Source organism: Enoplosus armatus, chromosome 5 (genome assembly GCF_043641665.1).
Source record: "Enoplosus armatus isolate fEnoArm2 chromosome 5, fEnoArm2.hap1, whole genome shotgun sequence".
Classification (NCBI taxonomy): Eukaryota; Metazoa; Chordata; class Actinopteri; order Centrarchiformes; family Enoplosidae; genus Enoplosus; species Enoplosus armatus.
Window position 1 is genome coordinate 12,263,143 of NC_092184.1, and position 22,382 is coordinate 12,285,524.

The 22,382-nt window shown below is 39.0% G+C and overlaps 3 protein-coding genes across 3 annotated transcripts; all 3 read right to left on the reverse strand.

Annotated features, from left to right (window-relative positions):
* Positions 1 to 424: 424 nt before the first annotated feature.
* Positions 425 to 3,527, reverse strand: LOC139285819 (extracellular calcium-sensing receptor-like). Its single transcript, XM_070906474.1, has 6 exons — positions 3,376 to 3,527; positions 2,955 to 3,240; positions 2,026 to 2,850; positions 1,691 to 1,912; positions 1,461 to 1,584; positions 425 to 1,317 (listed from the first exon to the last, which is right to left on the reverse strand). The coding sequence occupies exons 1-6, from the start codon at positions 3,492 to 3,494 to the stop codon at positions 425 to 427; spliced, it is 2,469 nt and encodes an 822-aa protein (XP_070762575.1). The 5' UTR covers positions 3,495 to 3,527.
* Positions 3,528 to 9,135: 5,608 nt separating this feature from the next.
* Positions 9,136 to 12,428, reverse strand: LOC139285445 (extracellular calcium-sensing receptor-like). The gene is made up of 6 exons (XM_070906010.1): positions 12,316 to 12,428; positions 11,906 to 12,176; positions 10,978 to 11,784; positions 10,555 to 10,785; positions 10,192 to 10,315; positions 9,136 to 10,049 (listed from the first exon to the last, which is right to left on the reverse strand). Exons 1-6 carry the CDS (start codon positions 12,426 to 12,428, stop codon positions 9,136 to 9,138), a joined length of 2,460 nt encoding a protein of 819 aa, XP_070762111.1.
* A 6,521-nt stretch (positions 12,429 to 18,949) lies between these two features.
* LOC139285447 (extracellular calcium-sensing receptor-like) lies at positions 18,950 to 22,321 on the reverse strand. The gene is made up of 6 exons (XM_070906012.1): positions 22,122 to 22,321; positions 21,746 to 22,034; positions 20,700 to 21,512; positions 20,328 to 20,555; positions 19,982 to 20,105; positions 18,950 to 19,863 (listed from the first exon to the last, which is right to left on the reverse strand). Exons 1-6 carry the CDS (start codon positions 22,319 to 22,321, stop codon positions 18,950 to 18,952), a joined length of 2,568 nt encoding a protein of 855 aa, XP_070762113.1.
* Positions 22,322 to 22,382: the final 61 nt, after the last annotated feature.

Below are 22,382 nucleotides of genomic sequence, written 5' to 3' on the forward strand. Positions count from 1 at the left end.
AAGATGAATGCATATTTACAATTAATTAATTAATTAATTAAAATGGCTCCCCAAATATATCTTATCTATCTATAAAATATTTTTTGTTTTCTGTGAACAGCATAATTAACAGTTACAACTTAGTTTTACACAGCACTTGCACACATAAAATATTTTGTTATGAAATAGTAAATGAGGCATGATAATAAATTAATATTAAAAAATAATTTCAATCCATTTAGTAAATATTGTGCATCTTTAATGTTATATTATGTATGGAACATGTATTAATTATATATCAGAGTTCTAGATGAAATTCTGCGTTATATAAAATTCTACAAAATATTGCTTTTCTTATATGCTACTGCTTCTATTGTACAAGCAGTAAGCATGTAGTAAGTAAAGTAGTTTCATCTTTGAAAATTAAGAAATCATAATTTTTTGTTCACAGTTTTCCCATGACATGTTTCTTAGTATTTTTCTCTGGCTTGATCAATATTATGTAACATTTCGGTGCAAAAATGCTAATCAGTAAGCCAAATGCTGAAGACAAAATTGCAAATATTTCCACAGCCACAGTGAACTTTCCAGGAGAGCTGACATATGCTGGGATAAAGGTGATCCAGACAGCACAGAATATCAGCATGCTGAATGTGATAAATTTGGCTTCGTTAAAGTTATCAGGCAACTTTCTTGCTAGAAATGCCAGGACCAAACATATTATTGCAAGGATACCTATGTACCCCAGCACTACATAGAAAGCAGCCTCAGAGCCTGTGTTACATTCTAAAACTATCTTTTTATTGCTGTATTTGAAAACCATGTCTGGGAAAGGTGGGTTTAACTTAAGCCACAACACACATATCACTATCTGAATCAAAGTGCAGGAGCAAACTATGATCCTTTGCTGTGCAGCACCAAACTTTCCTGCGACTTTGTTGCCAGGAAATGTGGCTTTGAAAGCTGTAACAACAACAATAGTTTTTCCCAAGACACAGGAAATACAAAGAGCAAATGTCACACCAAAAGCTGTGTGGCGCAGCATGCATGTCCAGACTGTGGGTCTGCCCATGAAGGTCAGGGGACAGAGAAAACACAAAAAAAGAGAAAACAACAGGAAACAGCTCAGTTCAGAGTTGCTGGCCTTTATCACAGGAGTGTCTCTGTGGTGGATAAACACCATCATTGTGGCCAGGGACAGAAAGACCCCTAGCAGGGATACAACAGTGATAGCTATTCCCATCGGTTCGTGATATGTCAGGAACTCAAATGTTTTAGGGATGCACTCATCTTTCCTCTCATTGGACCAGTATTCCTGTGGACAGGGTGTGCAGTCAGCTGCACCTGTTAAACATGAACAGAAACAATCTGCTCTTTGTCTGGATATTACATTTAAACAATAAATATATGCAAAGACTAAATACATGCTATGATATTGGATCATTTATGTTTGTTTACTATGGCATACATGCTTTTGATACCTGTTGAATTGGCTATAGTTCCATCAGCACATGGGATGCAGTCAAAGCAGCAGGTGGGTTTTCCTTTTATTTGAGCTTTCCTGGTTCCTACTGGACAAACATTAGAGCACACAGATGTCGGAACCTGAGGAAAAAGAAGTTTAAACAATATAATAGTGCAGCCATATTCAGTTGATTTCATGTTCCAACAGACACATGGTTCAAAATCTATAAGCTTATTGCACAATTACCTTTTTCCCTGTCCTCCATACAATGTCTTCCTCTTGGATTCTGAGCTTATAATCACCATTAGCAGCAGAGGCAAAATGGCCCAGTGTGACATGTTGCACTTGCCCATCTATCAGCTGCCAGTTAATAATATCATAAGAAGCAGGAGGGTCACCATTCACATCAAAAAACACATTATCCCCAAAGTGATTCGTAAAATTCACCCTTTGTAGGTAATCAGTGACCTGAGAAAATTAACAGATTAGTTGTTAGATAGTGTTCATATAAACAAGATACATTTATTGTATATTTGCAGACAGTTGGAGGTATTGCTGATTTTACTTGCACTATTTCTCACCTCTTTGGGCTGAATTTCTGATATATTCAAACACAGCCTCATTGTTTTTTCTGCAACTGGTTGACAGAATACCAGCTGATGTAGGGCATGCGCAATGGCATAAACTGCTTTATAGACATTATAAGACACTCTGAGCTGTGTGACATTGAAGAAAACGTGATGGGAATTCATTAATGTCTCATTGCCTGTGCATATTTCATTTATTGCCTCTGTACCTGAGTGTTTCCCAGGTAAAACAGGTTTACAGCCCACTATAATCTCCCAGAAATCCCTCACAAACGCTGCATTTGGATCAGTATAAGGCCTAATGCCTGTAAGAAATGGTTTTAGATTTGGAATAGCCATCTTCTGCACCACAAATCCTAGGGCTCCACCAAAAGCTTGGTAGATTTCAGGAGTGGAGGGTCGAGTTGCTGTTATCCAGGCCTCACTGGCAATCCACTGAATTCCTGTAATGTTCTGTTTCACAACCTCTTTCATTAAAGGGTAAAAGTCACCCTCTGGAACAAAAGCCAGAATGACTTTGACCGTTGACTGCTTGATCATTTCCACAACATCCATTATTTTCTCCATAGTGTATGTACGTAGAACTGTCCCAACAAATGCAATACAAATCCCAAGCTTTTTAACCTCTTCAGTAAAAGCCAGGATCCCATTCCGCCCATAGTCATTGTCTGACTGTATGGCCCCAATCCACTGCCAGCCAAAACGTTTGACCAGTGCTGCCAAAGCTTTTGCCTGAAAGTAGTCGCTGGGGATTGTCCGAAAAAATGTAGGATATTTAGCTCTATCACTCAGGCAGGCACATGTTGAGAAGTAACTTACCTATAAAAAGAAACAAGCCTGAAAAATCCCTACAAACAAGCACTTCAAAAGTATAAAATATCACAGAACACTAATGCAATAAAACATTTTATGTAATCTCTTACTATTGGCACTTGAAATGGTCCAAGAGCTCCAGCCACAGCTAAAGACTGAGATGATCCTGACTCTGCTATGAGGGCAGATATAGCCGGAGGACAAGGGGAAGTCAATTCTATCTCCTCTGGTCTACTAGCCAGTGTTAGTGCAGCACGTAAAGTATTTGTAGGAGATGCGCAAGAGTTAAGGATTCTATAGCCAAGAGATACGTTTGGCAGGAGAGCAGGATCTTTGTTGATTTCTTCAATTGCAAATATCATCACTTGTGTCCACCGAAAAGCTCGCAGGTCAAATCTAAAAAGGTTTTGGTGATTGAAATAGGTTGTTAAGTTATAGAGCTGCTGTACATGTGCATACAATGGCATGTTTGTAGACAGGAGTAGATGAGCATGTATGCAGTATGGAAAAGTCAGGTGTATTAAAACTTACCCTGCACACTTTGCTCCAGGTGGCTCTCTCTCGAACGTCGACGTGCTACTTATCTCTTTGTTAAAAACCGGGAAAATCCCCCCGATCATTATGTCTCCCTGCTTGAACAAACTTGGCATGTCAAACCGACCGAATAGCTCACAGCCAGAAACTGTGTTCAAGTAGAGGACAAATAGAGACAAGATAATAGCTCCCTGCAGCTCATGCATGTTTGCTTGCTGTTTTTGAAAAGAGATGAGGACACAGCTCTTATAACAACTGCGTCAGATGCAGGTAGATGTATTCTCTTCAGATATTTTTTTTCCTACAGGGAACAGCAATCTTAGTAAATTGGGTAAGATTAGTGCAACAGGGAAAGATGATAACTATATTTAGGACACACACTATGAACACTAACATGCACATTTACACACACACACACACACACACACACACACACACACAAAATATCAAACCCCCACAAAATGCAAATTTTGGACACATCATACACTATTCAAATGCCAGCAATCTGCTGGGCACAGTTTCTAAAATCCTTTGGGAAAATGTGTTGATCTTCATAATGAATGAGACATTTGGAAGCTTTACATTTCCGGAGGCTGTTAAATTAATGCAGTGCCAAGAGTGCTTTGTGAAGTAAAAAATTATGTTGAACAAGAGCGTAGGTTTGGTTTTAACGGCCAACATTTATGTTGCTATGCCATACAGTTATGTATGTGTGCACTATATACACACAATTTACAAAGCTTGATTCCGCAAATCTTTTACTTTATACAGTATATGTCTGCTTATATAACTTGCCTTAAACAGGACTTGTATCATATTCAATTTTCTCTGATATTACAGTAAATAGACATTTAAATTTTATTAATCTGAGACTATAATATTTAAAGTGATAGATTCACAATTAATCACAACATATAAGCATAATAACCGCTAGGTAATGTGCTTCCCTGTTTGATTAAACTGTTGTAGCCGCTGTATACCATTTTCAAAGCTGAGATTCTGTGGTTGTCCTTTTTTCAGTGTGTTGATTTGGACTATGCAACTCGATTTCAATCACTTTTCTGCAGCTGATAACATTGCGGCTTCATTACAGAAACATTTGCATTTACTTTTCATTCAACTCGTGAATTTTTGGCCAGCAATTTCATAGCGACTTCAGAGCTCACCCGAGAGCCTGGAGCTCATCTCTCTATGTGTCTCTGTGCTGCTCAAACTGCTGCTGACAGGATTGTCCAGACAAAATGATGCATGGCATTTACGAACAAATTAATCAGTTGGACATGCTGTGGCCTCGTTATTTTATAAATTCTGTCCATGTCATAGTGACTCATACAAAAATAGATAAATAGAAATAAATCCCTAAGAGGTAGGGATGGCATTAGTTCAATAAATATTAATGTTACACTATAAAGTCAAAGGTTGATTGATTACAGAATATTCTTATTAGTTGAGCTGTTACTGACACTTATTGGTTCTTCCTAAAAAAGGAACTGATGTCCTAATTCGACCCCTGATGGGGTCAGGACCCCATCAGGGGGTCACCAAAGCTCCACAGGGGGTCGCAAAGCCCTCTTGATTTTAAGGGCGTAAGAATTTTTAACACTGCCATAAAGTATACCCCCGCAGGGTTAGGGTTAGGGTTAGTCCAAACAGGCCCCGCTTAATTTAGAAGGACTCAAGCTAAAATTACTAATATATGGCCTTTATTAATTATCACTAAAGATTGTTCAGTAATATATGTACACCTGTAATTGAAACTAGACTTTTAAAGCAGTTGTAAATGACCTAAAACAGATCTGACCAAACTGTGTGTATGCAGCACTGATGGCAAAACAAAGCTTTCCAGAAGACTGAACCATTTTGAAGGAACTTGTACTGAAACAGGTTCATCATTTTGTCATCCTTGACCCAGTTAACACGGTGACATCTGGTGGGCAATACTTACATGACTGTGTCAGTGCATACATGTCCAAAAATGTGACAAAAACAAAATAACATCTTGGTTGGGTTGACTGTGGCCTAATTATAACCATTTCACTTCAAATGTGAGACAATAAGAGCATGATTAGATTATACAGCATATGTGCCATTACCGTCTCCTGCAAAGTTTTTTTTGCTGTTATAGTATTATTAAGAAAACTGCACTGTCAAAAAGTTTTTTCACAATTGTGGACTTTGGTCCGGCACAAGAGCACATTCAGTGGGAGACTCATTCCTCCCAAATGCACAACAGAGCGCCACAGGAAATCATTCCTGCCTGTGGCCATCAAACTGTTCAACTCCTCCCTCTGAGTATCAGACACTCAGAATAAACAGACCTATTTCACCTCTGTCAGCTACTACCTCATTATTTATTCTCTATTTATACCAGTGCAATACATACATCTGCAGACATATACATTGTAATTGTATATATTTTTTCCTTTTTTTTCACTTAAATATTGTAAATATGTATATTTTTTATTTTCTATTTCTTATTTTGTATATCTTATTTTTGTACATAATCTTATTTCTAAATCAGGGGTGTCCAAACTACGGCCCGCGGGCCAACTGCGGCCCGTGGTTCATTTTTAATTGGCTCGCAGCAAATTCTAAAAATATCTAATAATGGAATATGGCCCACACATGAAACTTGCGCTCAACTGTATTGTAGTTCTTAGTTTTAACACCAGGTGGAGCTACTCAGTAGCAGCAGTCAACAAGGTAGCTTCTCCACAAAACTAAATTAATCAAAGAAAAAATTTGCCACGGATGACCAAAGATGGCAGAAACAAAGAAACGCAAGATAGCAAGTGAATGCAGAAAATTTCAGACACGGTGGGAAAATGAATATTTCTTCAAAGAGGTCAGAGGGAAGTGTGTCTGTTTGATTTGCAGTGAAACGGTTGCAGTGATGAAAGATTATAATATACGACGACACTATGAAACCAAACATCAGACCTACACATTCTACACCGGTGCCGAGCGAGAAGAGAAAGTTAAGCAAATGGCAGCTAGCCTGCTAGCTCAACAACAGTACTTTTTCCGTGCCAACAAAACACAAGAAAATGCTACAATAGCCAGCTACGAAGTAGCTCAACTGGGAAACCTTTCTCAGATGGTGACTTCATTAAACAGTGCCTCACTAAAGTCGCAGGAATAATGTGCCCGGAAAAGATGCAAGAATTCAACAACGTGAGCATGTCCAGAAACACAGTTGTGCGGCGAATCGAAGACTTGTCAGCTAACTTACAAAATCAAGTGTCACATAAAGCTTGTGCTTTTGAGCTGATGAGAGCACAGATGCCACAGACACCCCACAGCTGTTAATTTTTTTGCGGGGAGTTGACGATAACTTTTGCATTACGGAGGAGCTGCTTGATCTTAGGAGTCTAAAGGGCACAACTACGGGTAAGGACATTTTTGAAGCCGTGTCAGATGCAATTGACAAGATGGAACTTAAATGGGACAAGCTGTGTGGAGTTACAACGGATGGGGCTCCAGCTATGACAGGCGAGCGCAAAGGAATGGCCTCTATGATGTGCGCCAAGGTGCGAGAGAGTGGAGGTGAGGCTGTTAAAATGCACTGTATCATCCACCAAGAAGCCCTCTGTGCCAAGTCAGTCCAGCTTGACGATGTGATGAACACAGTTGTGAAAACTGTCAACATAATTCGAGCACGAGCGCTCTACCACAGAGAATTTCAAGCTTTCCTATCCGATGTCGATGCTGAATGCGGGGACGTACTGTATCATTCTGATGTGCGCTGGCTTAGTCGCGGCTCCGTGCTGAAGCGGTTTTATTCCCTGAGATCAGAAATTGACCAGTTTTTGAAAGAGAAGGACCGACCTCTTCATGAACTGAGTGACCCTCTATGGTTGGCAGACCTGGCATTTCTAGTTGATCTTACTGATCATCTTAACACACTGAACAAGAGCCTGCAAGGCAAAGACCAGCTTGTGCCACAACTTTACGCACACATGAAAGCATTCTGTGCGAAGCTTCGTCTTTTTGAGACACAACTACGCAACTTCAACGTTGCACACTTCCCTACGCTGTCCGAAATCAAATGTGCTTTTCTAAAGGCCAACATTTCTGCTAAAAAGGGGAAATATGTGTCTGTGATCACATCTCTTATGACAGAATTCAGTCAGCGCTTCCAAGATTTTTCTGTCATTGAGAAAGAAATCAAGCTGTTCTCAACTCCCTTCCTGGTGGATGCAGAAGAAGTGGAGGAGCGTCTGCAATTAGAACTTATCGAAATGCAGTGTGATGATTCTCTGAAGAATCAACATCAGCTTCTCTCCCTACCCAACTTCTACCGGAGCTTGGAAAAGGCCAAGTTTCCTCTGATGCGACGCCACGCAAAAAGAATGGCGAGCCTGTTCGGCTCAACATACATATGTGAGCAAACATTTTCTCTGTTAACTCTGAACAAAAGCAGACTGAGAACCAAAATGACCGACAGCCATCTCTGTGATGTGCTTCGCATCTCAACCACCAAGCTTACTCAGCTTACTCACCTTCAGTCCAAAGCGCAGCATCACTGCTCCCATTAAGTGCAACGCTGTTCCCATTGTAGGTGAGTTAAAATATATTACACAGTATTCATGTGTTCAAAAGCCCAATTACTTAATAAATTCAATCAATTAAAGTTGATAACATTTTCTAAATAAAACGTTAGCTGATGTGTTAACAACCCCAATAACTTATTTACATAACTAGCTTAAATATACCCATCCCCTTGTCCCCTTGTTTTTCCCTCTTTATACAGGGCTGTGAAGGGGGTCACCAGCCTGACTAAGAAGCAATCTAAGGCTGCTGTTTTGAGAATGAGCTGCCAAACCTTTTTGTAAAAATAATAATAAATGAAAACCCATTAATGGAAAGTTGTGATGTAGGCAGTTTTTTTTCTTTAAGCATATTCAGTTATCAAGCATAATCTACCTACATTTGATTGATTTTCTTAACTTTAATAGACTGGAGGTGAGGCGATATACTTCACCTCTAGTGAGTGGCCCAGCCTTTCGTATATTTTTCTGTATGTGGCCCTCAGTGAAAAAAGTTTGGACACCCCTGTTCTAAATGTATGCTACTTTCTACTCTTGAATGGGAGTACTGGTACTGTATAATTTCCCCCTGGGGATCAATAAAGTATTTCTGATTCTGATTCTGATTCTGAAGTCCAAGGTAACCAAGCAATATTACTATAAAGACTGACTACACATATACAGAGAAACAATATTCAATTTATTTAGATTTTCAAGTGTGGTACTCTGTGGAAAAGTTATGTCCTCGCACAATCCTTATTTCTTACATTTGCACCTCATGTACATCTTCTATACTGGGCCAATGATTGGCAGACCTAAAAAGTTTATTAATAACTGTCTAGCCATTAAGGACACCTTAATGGCAGTTTTTGATAAAAGGGAGAATGTTTTCTGTTTCTTAGTTTGTTCACTATTACAATATTTCTTAGTCTGTCCTGAAGATATACCAATTGTAAGTTGAAACATTTTGGTTGAATGCCATTATTGCCATTAACAAACTTTGTGTCCAACATTGATATAATGCAGTTACAAATTAAAATAAATCAATAAATAAATAAATTATATATATAATCCACAGTAATTTAATGTATTTGACACGTCACAACAAGTAAAAGGTCTTGAATTACATCAATGTCTTGTGTTTCTACATTATCTATCAGACTATGCAATAAAGTTGGTTTATTTGTTATCACATTGAGGCCATTTGTTGGACACTTTTGAATTAAGATTAAAGAGTTCTTGCTGGTATTTTCACCATCAAATGTTTTTTTGAGTTTCGTTCTGGCCTAAAGATAATAATATAGCATTTTGGAACAAAAATGCATGCCAGCAAACCAAAACTGGAAGCCAGGATGGCAAATATCTCCACAGCTACAGTGAACTTCCCAGGAGAGCTGACATATGCTGGGATAAATGTGATCCAGACTGCACAGAATATCAACATGCTGAAGGTGATCAGTTTGGCTTCATTAAAGCTGTCTGGCAGCTTCCTTGCAAGAAAAGCAAGTAAAAAACACAAGAAAGCAAGAAGTCCGATGTAACCCAACACAGCCCAGAATCCAACAGCTGAACCCAGGGCACACTCTAAGATGATCTTTTCTTTATAGTACTTCATGTTCTTCTTTGGGAATGGGGGGTTGATTGTTAGCCAAAGTATACAAATCACAACCTGAATGAGGGTGAAAGTCAGAACAGTGAGTCTCTGCTGTGTAGGACCAAACCATTTCATGACATTACTGCCTGGAAATGTGGCCCTGAAGGCCATTAAAACCACTATAGTTTTCCCGAGAACACAAGAGATACAGAGGACAAAGGTGATGCTGAATGCTGTGTGTCGCAGCATGCAGGACCACCCAGATGGCCGGCCGATGAAGGTCAGAGAACACAGGAAACACAGAGTCAAAGAGAAGAGCAGCAGGAAGCTCAGCTCAGAGTTGTTGGCTTTTACAATGGGAGTCTCTTTGTGAGTCAAAAAAATGATTGATGTCAGAACAGATAGAAATACACCAACACAGCCAAATGTAGTTAAAAGTGCCCCCATGATCTCTTTGTAAGAAAGGTATTCAATAGGTTTTGGAAGACAATTATTTTTCTTTTCATTTGGCCAAAATTCAGGTGGACAGATCAAACAGTCTGGAGAATCTGTAAAGGAAGTGAAATCATACAGAAATACAATCATTACATTAAAACATAACAAATATTTTTCGATCAATATTTTCCTATCACTCTTTTCATTGATCCTTGCTACAATACACATGAATTAATTTAATTTTGAAATCCTTACTTGTCTGATTACTTATTGTCCCCTCAGGGCAATCAAAGCAGTCAAAGCAGCACACAGGCTTAAACTTGTTCATGGCCTTACGAGCCCCTGGTGGGCACGGTTCTCTGCAGACAGACCTGGGAACCTGATTAGAAACACAGCATGTAGAAACGCAATGCAATAAAATCTCTTGAAAAATTAAATGATGTTCTTGTGTCGAGACTACCTGTCCACCCTACATATTCCATATGTGCGCTGACTGACCCCCACAGGGGCATCTAAGCTGGATACTCTTTAAGACACATAACCTCTGTTGGCCACAGTAATACGTAGAGTGGCAAGATAGTCTCTCCACTCAGTTACACAACCTTCTGTTCACTTTACCTCATTACTGTTTCCTCCCCAAACTATTTTGGTGTTGTCTTTTAGTTTGAATTTTTCCCCCTCTGGAAAAGAGGTATCATATTGACCAATACTGACAATCTCAACAGAGCCATCTTCTTTCATCTGCCAGTTAACTAGGTCATACTGGGCAACCGAGTCTCCATTTTCATCAAAGAAAACCTTGGCCCCATTCTGTGTCGTAAAGTTCACAAACGTAATGTGTTCCAACACCTATAAAGAGACAATAGACACATTTTACCACAAATATAACTTACAAGCAAAATAGAAACCATCAAAACACTTCACATTCAAATGAAACCCTAAATAAATACATAACATTTTATTTTTTGCATTAACCACAAAAATAGAAACACTAAATGCTAAATAAGTATACTATGCCTGGATAAATTTACTAAAACTTACTAGCTTAGGCTGAACTTCATTCTTGTTCACACAGGACTTTCCAGTGGTGGGATTTGAGCCATTTTTACATTGCAATAGTGCATGAAGGGCATATGCCACCAAGTACACAGCTTTGTACACATTATTCTCAGCTCTGAAATGTGTCACGTCTGTGTAGTAACTGGAGACTGTCCTGAGATCTTCTGTGCCAGTGCACAAAGCAGAGGTATTTGATGGAGAGAAGCTGCAGTCAAAGAATTTCTCCCAGAAAGCTTTAACTATAACACTCTGTGGCTCATCAGAAGGTTTAAAGCTGAGTAAGAATTCACCAAGACCTGGTATGGATGCCTGAGGGAGGGCAAAGCCCATTGCCCCCTGTAAAATGCTCTTTCTCTCGACAGAAGCCAAGTCTGCTTGTGTGATCCAAGACTCGCTGCCAAGCCACTGCTTTCCAGTTATGTTATAAGTCTCAATTGCTGACAGGAACAATTTGGTGAAAAACAAGGACATAAACAACAGCACCACCTTTGATGAGGATTCCCTTATGGTCTCTACAATACCTTCCACCTTAGTGATTTTGTACGTCTTAGAGTAAGGTAATGTGTATTCAACACATATGCCCTCTTTCTTTGCTTCCTTAGTGAATTCAGCTGTACCTTTTCCTGCGTACAGACCTTTAGAGAAAATAATGCCCACCCAGCGCCAGCCAAAGTGTTTCATAAGCTGCACCAGACCGATGATTTGGAAGCGGTCACTTGGCACAGTTCTGAAGAATGTGGGGTAAAGTCTTTTGTCACTCAAACAAGCACATGTTGAAAGATGGCTTACCTTCAAAATGAAAAAAAAACTTCAAACATCAATCCATATATTTTTTCAAGATGAAATCTAAAACAAAAAGCACAATGAAAAGTGGACAGTTTGCAGGTATTTCTCAATCATTTCTTCTCACCTGTGGAATGGATAGCGGGCTTAGTATAAGGTTTATGTCTTCACTCACTCCAGAGGATGAATGGCCTAAGAGAGCCTGGACCTGACCCCTGCAGCCCTTTGAATCATCTCCATTTACAGCTTCTACGGCTGCTCGTATCAGGTTTTCACTCCCACAGCCATTGTACAGCCTATAGCCCAGACTCACTCCGGGAAGAAGCTTAGTATTTCTGTTGATCTCCTCCACAGTAAAAATCACTGTCCGGGCAAATTTCAACTCCCTGTCATTCCACCTGCAAACACAGTGTTAAGTGTTGATACACAAGTTATTACAGCTGATCATTTTGCAACACATCAGATCGCCACATAAAACATGCTATTTTCATTGCATATCAAACAATTTTTACACATTTTAAGTCAATAGTCACTTACTTTTTGCAGTATGTAGATGGTAAAGCCTGGTAGCCATTACGTATCAGTGAGCGTGTACTAGTCATAGAGAAAACTCCCCCTATAATAAGATCACCGTCTTTTGAAAATTCCATGAACCCTGTCTGCCCAATCACTTTGCATGTTTGGTTTTCTGACTGTGTCCTTGCCAGCAGAATGAATAAGATAATAATGATCCAACCCATCATGAGCCACCCTCCCCTTCACTGAAGCAATTCTGACCTGGGAGCTGACCTTTATAGCTTTTTCTACCATAAGAGAAACATCATCAGCCAATGTGAGCACACTCTCAATTCTCGAAAGATTTTTTGTTCGTTCATGCATCACTGCACTTCTAAGAAACTGATCCTGTTGATTGACATGTAGAAGACAGAAGGCCTGATTCACCATTTTTTTTGAGAATTAATACAAGCAGTACTTTTAAGGTAGTGAAGTATGGAGGATGTCATGGGGACATGCTGTACTGTACAGTATTTTGTACAGTACACATTTGTGAATATGATATAACCAGCATGATGAGTTCTGTATGAGATGTCAAGCTCTGCCATATAATCATGCCTTTGATTACCTGAATGTGCAGAGTCAACATATGTTCTCCATTTTCCGATCTCTTTTTCATAATATATATAATAATATTATCTCAATTTGTCCGACAATACATGTGCTTAGTTCATGTTTAAATTGAGGTAAAATAATATATTTAGTGTAATTTCACTCATGCATCATTATTTGATTAAAAAATAGACAGGGCTGCATTTATATACAGCTTCATCCAAAGTGCCTCTCATTCACACACACACACTCAAACAGCAATGGCAGCAAGATACCATGCAAGGAGCTGGCTTAACCATCGGGAGCCAGTGGGGTTCAGTGTCTTGTTCACGGACACTTCAATAAATGTGGAGACGAGGAAATTGAATCACCAACCCTTTGATCAACAGATTATACACACTTTAATTTAGTGTGCGAATCTTCCAAACTCATACCTGTCTTCTTACATCTCTTGCCGTCATTGCATTAAATATTTTTTTAAGTCATTTAAGTCACAAGATCTATTGGTCAATTAAAATAGCTCTTGAAACTTAATTCAAAACTTTGTGTTTTACAACATATATAGTCCAATAGGTTTTTAAAGACTCTCGTTATTACATATTAAGTGCCACACTTCACTTTCAATGTTGTAGATAATCTCAATTTCATTGCTATGATGTGCTGATAAAAAGGCATCAAACAAGATTGATGCAGATCAGTGTTTGTTAATTGTCAGAGACTTGTAAGAGATTGTTTGAACTGAATTGAATTGATGAGTCGGATGTGGCACTTTAATAAGAATTCTACAACTAATAATACATGACTTCCCATAAACAATACATTTTATAAGCAACTAAAGTTAATCTATGACAACCCTTTAACCTCTTTATTCAGATCCACTATATTGTAATTATTGTGCTTATTTGCTGTTGACGTCTCAATCAACACGTTCATTGTTGACAAAGTAACTAAAAACAACTAACAACTATCAATTAGTTGAATTGAATCAACACATCTCTGAATGTCATTATGAGCGTCACAAAGATCGCTGTTTTGGATTTAATTACATTGCAAAAGTTACCTGATCAACTTGAAAACAGGAAACTGTGAAGTTTTACATTACTATGCCATAATAACTATCCTTAAACTATATATATGTGTGTGTGTGTGTGTGTGTGTGTGTGTGTGTATACTACAACTATAAATGAGCACTCAGGAGACATTTCAGTTTTAAAAATCTTTAATACACTTTTAATACATTCTAATACACTACATTCAACTGTCTTGGACTTCAATCACTGTAGAGTGTCTGCTTGTCTTGTGTAAGATTTAAACAAAATATGTTAAAAAGTGAGCACCATCACCTTAGCTCTTGAGAATGTTAATGGGACTGGTACACTTCATTTGTACATGACATGATTTTTTTTGCTTAATTTTTTTCCCTCTCTTTTTTGGGCATGCAACCGTTTGATTGAGACCACCAAAATAAATATTATTCAAGCTAAAATGCTCCTGTTGAAGAAACTGGGTTGGTAAAGCTGCATGCTTATAGGGTGAGAATGAAGGAAAACACATATCATTATAGATTACATTTTAGATTTTTGTATCAGGATTTTTACGTCATATTGAAATGTCGATACAATATGGCAGGTTTAAGGATATATTTTTTTTAAATTAACCTGTGGATCTTAATAACCAGTACATACTTTATTGGTACCCTTGAATTCTGTAGACAAGTTACCAGTTGCACATTTAAGAGGACACTCAAGAAGTTCAGTTTAGTCAGGATGGATTGTAGTAAACTGGGAAGTGAGACAAACACACAGTACAAAGTGACCAGTAGCTCTATCTGCCCAAACACAGGCCAGGATCTTAGTGCTGATCCTAAACTACCCTCGACAAGTATGTGTTCAAACCAGTGTTTTACATTCTTATTTGGAAAAGAAGGGCTGAAAGTCAACCAGATAAACAACACAGTGACAGGAAGAGTCCTAAATTGCTGCTGTGTGGTACAAAACAGTTTCATGACAGTATGAGCAGCCCTGCAGGCAATTGACACATGTACAGTTCTCCCCAGAGCACAAGAGAGGCAGACGACAAAAGAAACCCCGACAGCTATCCGGGACCACTCAGAGGGCTGATGATTAATAACTGATGGTGAAAAACAGTTTAATGTCACTGTAAAAAGCATCACCATTGTGGAGTTACTGTCATGAGCAGGACTGACTCTGCCTGGTGATATTTTTGTTTTTGTCATGTAGATTCCAAGCAGTAACACAGATGCCAGAACAAATCTTGCAATCCATCTGCTGGTTCCTGTAGGCCGCACACTCTCCACCCTGCCTGTGTAAACAGTACATTTAATGCCAACTGTGGAAAAAAAGATTTAGATTGTTATGTAACTCTTTAAGGAAATTGAAGCATGCTTTTCCAGAAATTAATGGCATCTTTGTTTGTTTGTTTTTTTATATTACCTGCCTCCGTTAGAAATGATTCTTTTGGATAGTGTGGTGCATAGAACTTTGATGGTATCTGCTGATAAGATATGAAAATTAGTTACTGCACACACATCACACATTCATGCAAATACAGTTGTTATTTATACCATACCATATACCATTTTTACTGTGGTCACTGCTACAGAATACAATATTTACATTACTGCATATAAATTAATTCAATTAGCCAATAAAATAGATGTCTGTATCCATATCAATAGACGTTTTTTCATTTGAATTTCCAACAAATTACTATATCACAATATATTTCTACAATAGAAATATAAAATTGTATATACTGTGATTTATCCATAATGCCCACACCTTCTGTGCAAACCTTTGGCATGACCTTTTAACATTCCTCTCATCTCAGCAGATTGCTCACAACATCCATCTCTGACAATAATATGTGAAATATATTACCTGCTTTTGTAAGCTTAATTACAACCAATAAATAGCTGACATGGTTGAGATACTTCTAGTTTCAAGGTCTAATGTACCCTTTATATTTGTTACAGCTACTCCAGCAGGGATGAGCACTGTTGGTACTGTGAAACACACTACTCTTGAGAGACTGAGGCAGAGCACAGAAATGCTGTAGGTGTACATGCAAACCTTCACATGGCAGATCCTGACATAAGCCTTCTGTGATTCTTCTGAGGACATCGAGCTCACTTGGCTCTCAGACACGATGAAAATAAGGAATTCTGGAAATGTAGGTCCAAGTTCTCTGTACAAAAAGCATTGCAGGACTTTGACCTCAAGGTTGCATTCCTTACATATGTAGACACAATCCATTGTTTTCCAGTGGTCCACTTGAACAAGTGTAATGTTGTGGGAGCAGTGAGCCACAGATATCAGGAGGACAGATGAAGGACAGATACTTCTGTAATTCAAATGTGTGATGTGATAATCAGTCTTTATCTGTATGAAGGAAAATTACAAACAGATAAATTTCATAATAAATTGGCATGAACAGAAATACATTTTAATGGTTGAGAGCACTGTTCTAAATTCAAAATCAGATTTGATTTCACATGCGATATGATGAATATGATTCCTGTTAACATCTAACTCTGGCGCTCACCTCCATTGTAAGTAGAACCAACAACGGCTGAAATTCACACTTGCAGACATGCCTGTTTTGCTTCTCTCCATTCACAATCTGCTTCGCTCTTTGCAAAAGGTTCACACAGCTATTAATGCAGTTCAAAGTCACATCAGGAAAGAGGGCACAGTCTTTTTTTAACCTGTCCTGTGTGAAAATCCTCTCGAAAGCAACACTCATTTCAGGAGATCTAAACAGGTGAGAAAAACATCAGTTCACATTATGTAGCAAATTATCACATATCCATAAACCTCAACAACTGGCATACATTGCATTAGTCTCCCAACTGCTCATTATCTGCTGCCACACATAAGCCAAACCGGCATTTAAAATGCATTGAGAAATGGCAACATGAAAAGCAATTTTCAAATTTCAAACCCAGTTGTGAGACTGTCACTTTGTATATAATTACAATAGGTTGACTTCAAATTGTAATTGACTCATAAAAGCTCCTCTAGAGATTTTCTAATTGTCTTTCTGAGGGGTCTCTCAATATGGTGTTTAGGCTCCCATAATTCTGGCTGGTTCCCCGCTGAGGAAATCATGAAATTACAAGCTAATTGCTGATGAATCTGTGGGAAACCACACTGGGGTATCCAGGTCCTTGACAAAAAAAAGCAAGTTAGTGAGCAAGATACAGGTGAAGGAAATTAAGAAAACAGAAAACACTGTAATTTACCAACAATTTACTCACCTCTCACATGTCAGTGTCAGTTTTGTTTTTTCGTGAATAACAGTGTTTTTATATGATGCACTTGAGCTGAAGCCCTTTGTCTCTTCATCATGCCCATACTGACAGAGCTCCAGTCTGAGCCATGTGCCAGATGACACCATCCAAGTGAACAGTGTTAAGAAGACAAATGTGACTGTTGTCATCGCAAAGCCTCGCCTTTGGCACAGTCAGGATTCTTGGAAGGACGTTTTTTATAGCTTCCTCTATGCTACTCAGGTGTAGGAGGCAACTTACTGGGTCATCCTCAGAGGTACATGCAAATATTTTTTTTTCCGGAAGACCTAAAGGATTTCAGGCATGAAGAATAGATCTGACAAGAATACACATAAGCCCTGTTTCCCAATAGCGATCAATCATACAGGTTTAGAGTGTTTACTGAGACCAATTTGGTTAAGGCTTTTAATTTTTACAGCTGATTGTATAAACAAGCACTAAATAGTAAGTGTATGTGTTTGATTAAGTGCGCATCCCTGAATACAATTCAAAGAAATCATGCGTTTATTTGTCCTGTAAGCCATTTAGAATATGTCACAAAATACATTATTAACCAAGCATATATGTCACAATTCATGAAACTGCTGTAACTCAGGTTAATTGGTCAACTATCTGGAAGTGATTACATGTATGAAGAGGACAAACCGAAAAAGGATTGTTCATTGGTGAGAAATTATTTCTACAAGAAGAAGGAATGGACTGAACTGTGTGCAGATTCTACTGCGTTCAGTCTGTCGCTACCACAAAGCCGAGTAGCTAGCTAGCTGTTTGGAGAGGCCATAGCTTATGTCATGTTAAACAAAGTGGGAGCAGATGAATTACTGAAAACATTTCCAGTTTCTGCCCGCTGGGTGTTAATATATGATTTTTCACCGGTGTGGCATCTAATTCCACAGGCTACATGAGTAAAAATTGATTATTGAAGCATAATCCCTCCCTAAAAAACCTACTTACACCACCATCTAATGCATGTTCTGTCCACACCCAGCAGTACACGACACAAAATTATTCATTAATGTCATTAATTACACCAAATGTTTGCTTATCATATAATTTCAGGTGCCAGATATGCAATAGAGGTGTTGAGGCAGACGCAGACATGCACAAGTGCTTATGTTACACTATATGTTTGCATAGGTATGTTCCCACATGCAGTGCTGTGCAGTCATTTGGTCCATGCAACAATATATTTTGGGTTCACATTGATCTGCCAGAAACTCCTGCACCCTTGAGGACATAGGCAGATGACAAAATTGATGCCATGCCGACGTGACGTCTGAATCATTTCTGAATCATGTTTTTATGTCTTTTCATATTTGTGGAAGAAAATGAACTACAACTGTAGATTGTCCATAACCTTGACAACAATGTATATTTCTATATCATGTCATCATACCATCTATATCATTAAATTTATTATATCATATATATTTATAAATAATTTACTATAGAGGGAAACTGTTCAGGAGTTCTTATAATATACATGTAAGAACTGTACATGTGCACTGGCGTGAAATAGAAATAAGAAATGTATGCCGATGAGTGGGGATAATCAAATAATTATGCAATGCAAATTGAGATCAATTATTGATTAATTATTAATTATTACATACAATATTACTTACAACATCTTTAATATTAGGATAGAAGTATTTCAGGAGGAATGGTACATGATGGGGGAAAAAAACCTGATTTATTTTTAATAGACACTGAGAAGAAAATTAAAAAGAAAGGAATGACAGCACTGTAAAATTAACAATGAATATCCTTTGTTTTACCCATTATATTCTTTTTGGTATTTTGTTCTGGCTTCAGTAAAATAACGTAACATTTGGGGATAAAAATGCAGAAAAGAAGTCCGTAACTGGAGGCCAGAATGGCAAATATCTCCACAGCTACAGTAAACTTCCCAGGAGAGCTGACATAAGCTGGGATAAAAGTGATCCAGACTGCACAAAATATCAACATGCTGAAAGTGATGAATTTAGCTTCATTAAAATTATCAGGCAGCTTTCGAGCCAGAAAAGCGAGTATAAAACATAGAACAGCAAGGAGTCCTATGTATCCTATCACAGCCCAGAACCACGCAGGCGATCCCAAAGCACACTCAAGAATAACCTTCTCTTTATAGTAGTTCATATTTTTGTAGGGAAAAGGAGGGCTGATTGTCAGCCAAAGTATGCAAATCAAAACCTGTATGAGAGTGAAAGCCAGAACACTGAGCCTCTGCTGTGCAGGCCCAAACCATTTCATCACATTACTTCCTGGAAGTGTGGCCCTGAAGGCCATTAACACCACTATTGTTTTCCCCAGAACACAAGAGATACAGAGGACAAAGGTGATGCCGAATGCTGTGTGTCGCAGCATGCAGGACCACTCAGAGGGCCGGCCGATGAAGGTCAGAGAGCATAGGAAACACAGAGTCAAGGAGAAGAGCAGCAGGAAGCTCAGCTCCGAGTTGTTGGCTCTGACAATAGGAGTTTCCTTGAAGTGAAAGAACAGGAATGCTATCATCATTGTCAAAATCGCTCCCATCACACAAAAGAATGTTAAAATGATCCCCATGATCTCTGCATAAGACAGAAATTCAATTTCCTTCAAGATGCATGTGTCTCCTCTGGTATTCGACCAATAATCAATGGGGCATTGGAAGCACTCCATAGAGTCTGTTTTTGAAAGAGACAAAATCATTGATTAGCTCATATGCTAATCAGGGAGAGGGATAAGCAAATTCTAGATACTGTTTATTTCACATTTAAAATTTAAGTTTTTTCTGAATCAAACCTGTAATGTTGCTGATTTCTCCTTCTGCACACGATATACAGTCATAACAGCAAACAGGTTTTCTTTTCTGCAGGACTTTGCGTTTTCCTGGGGGGCAGCTTTCACTGCACACTGACACAGGCACCTGGTGCATGAATATGTGGAGGAGTTGTATGTGACCTACGGTGTTCACTTTTTTAATTTTATTGGTGTTCACATGTCATTTGAGGTTCATTCAAACACATGAAATGAAGTATAATGCGTCTTTTGCTGCTCTTTTTGTCCTAGTGGATTATGAAATATTGTGCAGTATGACAATGTGACTGACAACCCAGACATGTAAGAACAAAACAATATGAATATGTACCTTATGAATTCCTCCTCCCCACTCTATCTTCATGCCATTCATTATAAATTGATTCTCACGGGGCAGAGTGGCATCAAAAACACCAACTGTGGCAACATGCATGGTCTCTGGGGTTACATGTTGTAAATTTATGAGTTCATATCTGGCAGGTGAATCTCCATTCTGGTCAAAAGTTACTCTTTCCCCCTGACTTGTTGTGAAGTTGATATTCTGTAAATAATGTAGCACCTGTAGAGAAGAGGAGAGACTTAAACACAGCAGGTTCTTTTTTCTTTGTAATCTTGTGTAGTATCAAATTACATCCTTTATGGGATATAAACAAATTAACAAATGATTTAAAAAGATCAACAAACTCTTTTTGTTCTTCCTCACCTGCCATGGTTGAATGTGTTCAGTATCAGCACAGCTCCCATTGTGGAAGGGGCCCTTCCCCTCCTCACATGTGACCAGGTTGTGGAGAGCATGAGCCGCTGCATAAACCGACTTGTATACATTATTAGTGAATCTCAGCTCAGAAACATCTGTAAAATATGATTCTACATTCTGCAAGCTCTCGAAGCTGCTGCATGGCTTTCTTTGTGTGTTTGCAGAGTCATTCAGAGTACAGTCAAACGCATCTTCCCAGAAATCTCTTACAAACTGGCTGCCAGGAAACTGTGAGGGGTGGAGCTGCCTCAGGTGCTCCTCCAGGCCCAGGATTTTGGCTTTGCTGACGACGAAGCCCAGTGAGCCCACCAGAATGCTGTGTCCCTCACTGTCAGTCAGAGAGTGATCTGTGATCCAGGCATCACTGCCAACCCACTGCAGTCCTGTAATGTTCTGTTTGTACAACTCAGTCGCCAGCACATTAACCTCTCTGTGGGACATGAAGGCCACAATGACTTTAGAGGTGGAGAGCTTCACAGTTTCAACTACTTTTGTTAACTCATGAAGAGGACCTGTTTGCTCAAATGCCTGGTAATACTCTATGCACACCCCCTCTTCTTGTGCAGCTTGTATAAATGTGCCGATCCCGTTGATCCCATAGTTATTTTTGTTACTTATTGCCCCTACCCAGGTCCAGCCGAAGTGCTTGACCAGCTTTGCCAGGGCTCTGCTCTGGTGGAGGTCACTGGGAATAGTGCGGAAGAAGGATGGAAACTCCTCCCTGTTGCTGAGACATGCACAGGTTGCAAAGTGGCTGAGCTGTGTAAAGGAAATTTAGAGAAATAGACATTTGTTCATTACACTTCTCTCATAGACAACAGAATAAGAAAGGATCTATAGTATTAATCAAGTTAATATTCAACTTTTTGAAATCCAAAATTACACATATCCAAGATCACTATAACTCAAATGACAGGGATTTGAAAAAATGCTTTTATATGGGCTCTTTCAAAATTGTTTAAGTACACGCTGAATAAAAGTAAAACATTTACCACTGGTATCTGGAACCTTCCTATAATCTGAGCAAATCCCACCGTAGGTGCGGAGCCAGAGTGTCCTAGCACGGCCTGTACAGTGTCAGCCTTTGTACAGTTCCTCTCATCAATGATCTCCCTCTGCCCATTGGCTAAATCTATAGCAGACTTCATAATGTTTGTCATTCCACAAGAATTGTATATCTTGTAGCCCAGTGTGTGGTTGGGGAGAATAGCAGGATTTTGATTTATTTCCTCAATTGCAAAGATCATGGTCTGGGCAAATTTGAATTCTCTCACATTGATGCTAGAAGAAAAAGAATATTTAATTTGCAGAAAAGTGTATTAAACAAGAAAAGCACATAATAGATCAAAACCAAAAACACATACTTACTCCAGGCACATTGGAGGATCTGGTAAGTTTTGAAAGGTGGGCACGCTGCCTCTGTACCCAGTCCGAAAGGTGAAAATGCCACCTAAGATAAGGTCTCCTGCCTTAGTCAGCTCAGGTGGTTGCGCCCTCCCCTGCAGCCGACACACAGGTGTCCCGCCCCTGATCAGAAGAACCAGGAGGACCAGCTTCAACTGTGGCATTGCTTCACTCTGCAGGCTGGCCTCTTTAACTCTGCCTCTCGTGGTGCTCTTTATACCCTGC

Bases quoted from the DNA above. Each gene is read 5' to 3' on its own strand.
- LOC139285819 (XM_070906474.1), bottom strand. From the start codon at position 3,494: ATGCCAAGTTTGTTCAAGCAGGGAGACATAATGATCGGGGGGATTTTC. The intron at 1,585-1,690 runs GTAATTGTGCAA...CTTTTTCCTCAG, and splicing joins TATGGAGGACAGGGAAAAAG to GTTCCGACATCTGTGTGCTC. The intron at 1,318-1,460 runs GTATCAAAAGCA...TAACAGGTGCAG, and splicing joins AACTATAGCCAATTCAACAG to CTGACTGCACACCCTGTCCA.
- LOC139285445 (XM_070906010.1), bottom strand. From the start codon at position 12,428: ATGGAATTTTCAAAAGACGGTGATCTTATTATAGGGGGAGTTTTCTCT. The intron at 10,786-10,977 runs GTAAGTTTTAGT...GTCTCTTTATAG, and splicing joins ATGAAGTTCAGCCTAAGCTA to GTGTTGGAACACATTACGTT. The intron at 10,316-10,554 runs GTAAAGTGAACA...GTTTCTAATCAG, and splicing joins GGGGAGGAAACAGTAATGAG to GTTCCCAGGTCTGTCTGCAG.
- LOC139285447 (XM_070906012.1), bottom strand. From the start codon at position 22,321: ATGCCACAGTTGAAGCTGGTCCTCCTGGTTCTTCTGATCAGGGGCGGG. The intron at 22,035-22,121 runs GTAAGTATGTGT...TTTTTCTTCTAG, and splicing joins GATCCTCCAATGTGCCTGGA to CATCAATGTGAGAGAATTCA. The intron at 20,556-20,699 runs GTGAGGAAGAAC...TCTTCTCTACAG, and splicing joins AACACATTCAACCATGGCAG to GTGCTACATTATTTACAGAA.